The sequence below is a fragment of the Leptonychotes weddellii genome, chromosome 5 (genome assembly GCF_054177405.1).
Source record: "Leptonychotes weddellii isolate Sample4059 chromosome 5, ASM5417740v2, whole genome shotgun sequence".
NCBI lineage: Eukaryota > Metazoa > Chordata > Mammalia > Carnivora > Phocidae > Leptonychotes > Leptonychotes weddellii.
The window spans coordinates 150,740,037-150,746,724 of NC_138373.1; the positions used below are offsets into that span (position 1 = coordinate 150,740,037).

The following is a 6,688-nucleotide window of genomic DNA, read 5'->3' on the forward strand; positions in this document are numbered from 1 at the left end:
CGGTGGCCCTTTTCACCCCAAAAGTGTCCCTGTTTGAACAGTGAGTTATACGCTCATCCTGAGAAGGGGAGGAGGCAAGAGGCTGTGAGAGAACAGCCAGCGTGAAGGCCAAGGGCACAGACCGCAACCCACTGCTGGATTCCAGCCACCGCCTCTGTGACCCTGGGCTACTCCCTAACCTCCTGTGCCCCAGTTTCCCTGTCTGTGCTTGTGGCCAGTAGTGGTCCTTAACCTCCTTGGGCGCTTATGAGCATCTGATGAGTTAACACTTATAAAGGGCCTAACAGCACCTGGCACAGAGTCCCTGCTCTGAGTGTTTAATAAATGTAGTCACTGCCCTAGTGACTCAGGCATGCAGACCTGTGTGTTAGCCGGGCATTTTCGAGGGCTCCCACGCCTTCGTAGGACCCAGCTGGAAAATGAGACCAACGGTGGGGTGGGGGAGGCACGGGTGGGACAGCTCAATAGCAGGGCTCTGCGGTGGGAAGGCTCCTTCCGACTCGGGCCTGGTTTCCACACTCATGATTTGGAGGGAGGGAAGCAAAGGAAGTGCCAGGTGTCAGATTTGTGGGAAGAGAATAAATACACGGAGCGAATAGATCCCAGAGGCTTTCCAGCCAGGGTGAGACCTGGGTTCTGCTGCACTTGGATCCAAGTGCAAGAGGTCAAAAGTCAAAGTGCAAGAGAGACCCCTAGTGCCTCCAAGTCAGAACACCTCCCCCTCCATGCCCCCTCTTCCCCGTCTCTGCCACTTCCTCCCCCAACACCTTCCGGGTCCAAGGGCCCTGGGGAGAGCCTCTCGGACTCCCTCCCACCTCCCCCGACCCCCAGCCACCGGGGCTGGGAAGGCACAGGAACGGGACCTCTGTCTTGCAGCTGAGCTTTATGAACTTCAGTTTCGCACAGGCCAAGCCCTGTCCACGCACAGCAGCGTCCCCAAGCCAGGCCAGGGCCTGGCCATGGCCTGCCGGGCAGATGAGGGAGGGATCTCCCCACACACACTCGGACCCCAGGGGGGACCACTGCAAAGCAGCCTCCAGCGTGCCGGGCCCTCTTGGGACAGCCGGGGCTCTGAGAGGGTAAACCCCATTCCCAAAGTCACCAGCCACCTCGCCTGGTGCTCCCGGGGGCTATACAGACTTGGGGTCCCGCCCTGGTTCTGCCTCCACCTCTGGTGCCGCGGCCCCGGGGATCGGCACCTCCCGGGCTTGGAGGCCGCCAGGCTCCTCGGCCCCGGTGGGCAGGGCCTCAGAGTCGCCTGGGGCCTCAGCGTCCTCGCTGTCGCTGGCCGCGCCCTCGGCGCCTTGGCCAGGCCGGGTGTGCTGAGAGCGGCGGCCACGCAGGCAACACTTGGTGGCGATGGCCATGAAGACCCCGGCCAGGGCCACCTCAGAGCCGGCCAGGTAGAAGATGATCTCGTAGTTCTTCAGGGCGTCCACCAGGCGGCCTGCGGCGGAGGGAGGGGGGAGGTGAGGGCCTGCGGGGAAGCCCACCTTCACCCTTCCCCACAACCTCACATGCAGGGTAGTGCCCCCTCCACTTGGTGGGGTTCACATTTGCGTGACACAGACACATGCCCCAGTCTTTATTCCCGTTTTCCAGGGGCAAAACCCCACACACGTTCTGCCCTCTGAGACTAAAAATGTCACCACCTCCTTGGACCTCAATTTCTTCAGTGATAAGGGGCCTTTGGTGAGGCAGCGCTTTACGGGTTACAAGGCACCCGTTCCACGCCCAGGCTGAAACCCCACCCGCGCCCTGTGACTTGCCCAGCTAGCGAGTCCGGGGAGGGGGCACTGGGCTCAGCCTCACCCTCCTGGGGGCCCCTAACTCTTGCTCTTTCCACCTAACCCCCCTGGTCTTCAGGGGCCTGGCTCAGCTTTCTCTCCCTCTCCGTCCCAGCCTCCTCCTGCCCCTGCCAGGGGCCCCGGTACCCCTAGGCTGAGCTTCCACTACCACGGGCTGGGGGCAGGACTTGTGGGTCACAATCCCTGTTGCCCCCTCTGTATTTTCCAAGTGTCCTCTCCAGGCACGTATTACTTTCATACTCAGGAAAATCTTTTAATTTTAATTGCAAATATTTGCCCCCCAAGTGTGGTTCCTCTGCGGGCTCCATCCCCCCCCCGGCATTTTTGTCACTCACCACCCCAGGCTGTGACCCCTTGGTCTACAGCTCTTTGGCTTTGGGGAGGCTTCCCGGTGTCCCCCAAGCCGGCTGCTTGCCTGAGCCCCTCTGAGCACTGCTCCCAAACTTGCCTTCCTGGTCCCTGCCCAGCCAACCACTCCTGTCCCTGCCCCTCCTACACTCAGGCCTGCAGCATTCACCTCCTTACCCCCTATTAGACCCACCCCCCAGGTCACATGAGAAAATGGAAGATGGATCCCTGAGCTTCTGGGGGGCTGGTTTTGTGGCTTTTGATGGTGAGCTCGGGGGGCCGCCCTCCCACCGAGGTGAGATGACAAGGCCTGATGACACTCGGCTAGCCCAGCCCTGGAAGGAGGGGCAGTTCACCCTATCTCAGGGGCAGCCTGGGCCCCAGCAGAGGTGGCCTCCCCTCATTGCTCATCCCACAGCCTGAGCACAGACAGGCTCTCCGTGCTGTTTCAGAGACAATCCGCCAACCCAGGAGGACCCTAATGTCCCCTCTTTCCAAGCTCAGTTCCTGCCTCACCTGTATAGGAACCCTGTCCCCCTAATGTGCCCCACACTGTCCTTTGTCCTGCCCTGCGAGGCTGCCTACATGCCGGCCCCTGCAGAGACCCTTCCCTGGCCTCTCATCATGGTGACTTCCTAAGGCCAAAGACTGTAGAGTGCCCAGTGGCGGCGCGCCCAGTGGAAGGCCCAGACCCTGTCCCTGCACGGTAGCTTCACCAAGCGAGGGCAGGACCTGGCCACGGCCTGCTGGACAGATGAGGGAGGGAGCTCCCCTCCTGGGCCCCAGGGTGACCGCTCATGAGCACCCCCACTCTGCTCCCGGCCTCACAGCTGGTTCCTCAAAGACACTGTCCCTATCCTGGTCACCCTTTGGAGGCTGGGGACACTAAAGCCCTCAGCTGCAGTGTTCCAAAGGTAGGGGCATTTAGCCCTGGGCAGGGCTCTGCTCTCCCTCTGGGACCGCACTGTACTAGGCCCCTGTGCCTCAGTTCACCCACCTGCCAAAGGAGAATAAGCATCTGTACTTCACAAGGACTCTGTGCCAATGTTTGAGATGACCCAATGGGTCCTCTGTGGTCAGTGTTGGGTTCCTCCTGGCACCTTTCCCGGCCCTTCCGCCCCCACCCAGAGCTAGTAGTACCGGGCTTGGAGGAGGGGCTAATTAGCCACGGGAGGGGGGTGCCCGCCCCACCAGGCTGTCCCGGCCAATGGGTCCCTTCCCCTCACCCCTGGAAGCTCCATCTGGGGCAGGGAGGGCGCTTCCCTCGGTCTAGGGAACTAGCCCCGCGCCCCCTCCTCCCGGGAGGGGGAGGCGCACCGGCAGAGGGCGGTCCGATGAGCACAGCCACGGCCTCGACGAGCAACACCAGGCCCAGCGCGCTGGGGAAGCGGTGCGAACCCACGGCTGCCATGAGCACCTCGAACTGCAGCGCACCCACCATGCCATACGAGAGGCCGAAGGCGACGCAGAAGGCGACAAGGGCGCCGTAGGAGCGCGCGCGCGCGCTGCTCAGATCCGTGAGCCCGTTGGCCATCAGGGCCAGGCTGAAGAGGTAGGCGACATGGGGTCGCAGGCGCGCCAGGCCCGCCAGGGCGCCGCACGCCGGCCGCGCCACGATGTCTACGAAGCCCACGATGGACAGCAGGAAGGCGGCGTCGGCGTCCGGCACGCCCGCGTCCTTGGCGTAGTTCACCAGCAGGATGGCGGGCACGAAGAGCCCGAGCGCCATCAGGAACTTGGTGACGGCGTACACCCCGAAGGCGCGGTCCGCGCACACGGCCACGTCCAGCAGGCGCCGGCGGGCGCGGCCGCCAGGGGGCGCCTCGCGCAGACGCAGCCCCGCGCCCTCCGCCTCCGCCTCCGCCTCCGCCTCCGCTTCCCCGGGAGCGCCGTCCGCGCTGTCCCCGCGAGGTCGCGGGCCGGGCCCCGGCGGCGGGCGCATGACGGCGCCGCACGCGCAGCAGTGCAGCAGGAGGCCGCCGAGCAGCAGGAAGCCGCCGCGCCAGCCGAAGTGCTCGAGCAGCTGCTGGCCGAGCGGCGACAGCGCCGACAGGAACACGGGGCTGCCCGCCGCCGCCAGCCCGTTGGCCAGGGGCCGCCGCCGCTCGAAGTACAGCCCCAGCATGATGAGCGACGGCTGGAAGTTGAGGGCCAGGCCCAGGCCTGCGGGCGAGGCGGCGCTGTGCCGGGCTCCCCGAGGGCGCCCCCACCCCCAGCCCCCAGCGGGAGGGCGGGGCCAGGCCCCGACGGGGCGGGCCGACCACCTCTCGAGGGGAAACTGAGGACAGGAGGCCTCGCAGCGAGGACTCCCGCCCCCGCCCCCCACCCGCACGGCCAGCCCCATCCGCGCAGGGGAGGCGAGTCGTGGCCGCCCTCACCTGTGAGCACCCCAGCCGTCAGGTACAGCTCCAGGAGGCGCGTGGCGAAGGATGCCAGGACCATGCCCGCCGAGGCCAACAGCCCACCCACCAGCATCACCGGGCGACAGCCAAAGCGGGTCACGAGGATGCTGGAGACAGGACCTGTGGGCAGGGCACGGTCAGCGCTCGGGCTGGACTAATCTCTCTCCCATGGACACTCCAGGCTTGGCACCTGCCAGCCCCCAGAAGATGGCTCGAGGGGATAAGGGCACCCTCGGTTCAGAGAGGGCAGTGTCTGCCCAAGGTCACAGAGCTTGGCTAGGACAGACCAAGGAGGCAGCGCCCTGCGGGGGGACGCAAGGAAGGGACCTGTCTTGGTCCAGAGGCCCCATCCCCAACCCTCCTGAGAACAGGGAACCCAAAGCAGAAGAGGCAGACGCCCCTCGCTTTTTATCTGCACAGCTGACATCGTCCCTTGGGCTGCTCAGGCTCTTTCCACCCCTTACTCCCAACCCCCTGGGCGGCCCCCCAGGTGGTTAGGGCGCCGGGGAGCGGGGGATTTTATTTAGCCCCGTTTCCCCACCTGTACCAGAAGCGGGTGTGGGTCTTTGGCAGGAATGGAGGGGCCCTGCCGGCTGGCCAAACCGGCCCGGTCAGCCACGGGGCTGTGGGCTCCACCTCGCGCCACTGCCCCCTTCCTGCCCCCTCCTCCCCTGTCTCTGGGGAAGAAAGTGGTTTCCGTGCTCTCCCCGAGGGGCCTGGGGGAGGGACCCGCGAGGGGGCGCTGACCGGTGCCGTAGAGCATGGCGAGCATGATGGAGGACACCCAGGCCGTGTCGCTGTAGCCCGCGCCGAAGTCGCGCATGAGCGCGCGGAAGAAGACGCTCACGGCCTTGGGGAAGCCGTACGCGAAACCGGTGACCACGAAGCAGGCACCCAGCACGGCCCAGCCCCAGCCTCCGTCTGGGGGCCCCGCGCCCCGCCGGGGGCCGCCAGCGCCCATCGCTGCTGCCTCTGCTGGAGGAAGGGGACAAGAGGGAGTAGCGAAGGTCTGCAGCCCCGACAAGAAAGGGGGATGGAGACCCAGCGTGGGAAAACTGAGGCACGGGGCTACCCACGGGAGCCCTGCTCTGGGAACGAGCCCGGAGGGGAAGCCGAGGCAGAGCCGCACCCCAAATCTCCCCTCCTGCAGGGGGCCTGTGAAAGATGAGGGGAGGGTAAAAGTTCCCACCTGAGTCCGGACTTCAGGAAGACGCCCTCCGGGGGACACTCCTTGCTCAGGGACCTAGTGTGGCCGGAGAGGGGGTGCTGGTGAGTGGGAGAGCCGGGCGGGCCAGTGCGTGCCGCGTGTGCGTGGGAGCCGCCGGGGTTCCCAGTGGGCTCCTGTGGGGTCTCGGCGCAGGAAAGAGCGCGGGGTGTGGGGCAGAGACGGGCAGCCAGGCGCCTGCTGCAGAATGGGTGGCTTTATTCTGCTCCTGGGCCTTGGCCGTATGTTCCTCGTTTTTTTCAATGATCAGAAATGACTATTGCTATCAGAACATTGGGGAAAAATCAAACAACCCAAGACATGCCGTGATAACATTAGCTTTGGTTGGGGAGCCAAGGGAGCTGAGCTCCAGTTCATCCCAGCTTAGCCATGGATTTGCTGTGAGTTGGGCAGGTCCCCTTCCCTCGCTGAGCCTGAGTTTTGCCACCTGTAAGATCGGTGATTGATTACCCGGGGCCAACCAGGGGTCTTGGTGGGGGTTGGTCCGCTCTCTGCTTCCACCGGGACCTTTAAGGGGGCACTAAAGAGACCTTCTGCTCTCCAGACCCCTAGCAGCCCCCCAAACCCTCCACAAGCAGAAAACAGCTCTGAAGTCTCTCACACTCCGGGAGCTCCAGCTGGGGGTTCACACAGCAGCCTCCTTTGCCCCCCAAAACAGAGAGGCGGTGGGCCTCACAGGCAGGGTGGGCCAGCCCACAGCTGGGGCAGGAGCCCCCTTCCCTCCCGCTGCCCCCCGCACCTGGGTCTTCCTCCTGGCACTGGGCGATGCCGGGCCCCCCGGGTGGGGATCTGGGACCCCGACCCTCTCTCACCAGCACCACGTTCTGGCTTTTACTGCCTGTTGTCCCCTCACCACGGCTGCAGCCCCCTGAAGACCAAGACAAGGAAGGGGGTGGTCTTGGCAG

The 6,688-nt window shown here is 65.0% G+C and overlaps 1 protein-coding gene across 1 annotated transcript; it reads right to left on the reverse strand.

The window, feature by feature from the left end:
- Positions 1–1,130: 1,130 nt before the first annotated feature.
- SLC16A8 (solute carrier family 16 member 8) lies at positions 1,131–5,519 on the reverse strand. Its single transcript, XM_081819000.1, has 4 exons — positions 5,306–5,519; positions 4,535–4,678; positions 3,474–4,319; positions 1,131–1,447 (listed from the first exon to the last, which is right to left on the reverse strand). Exons 1-4 carry the CDS (start codon positions 5,517–5,519, stop codon positions 1,131–1,133), a joined length of 1,521 nt encoding a protein of 506 aa, XP_081675126.1.
- Between the last annotated feature and the right edge of the window lie 1,169 nt (positions 5,520–6,688).

Bases quoted from the DNA above. Each gene is read 5' to 3' on its own strand.
- SLC16A8 (XM_081819000.1), bottom strand. From the start codon at position 5,519: ATGGGCGCTGGCGGCCCCCGGCGGGGCGCGGGGCCCCCAGACGGAGGC. The intron at 4,320-4,534 runs GTGAGGGCGGCC...CCTCGCCCGCAG, and splicing joins GACGGCTGGGGTGCTCACAG to GCCTGGGCCTGGCCCTCAAC. The intron at 1,448-3,473 runs GTGCGCCTCCCC...CCTCCGCCGCAG, and splicing joins CATCGGACCGCCCTCTGCCG to GCCGCCTGGTGGACGCCCTG.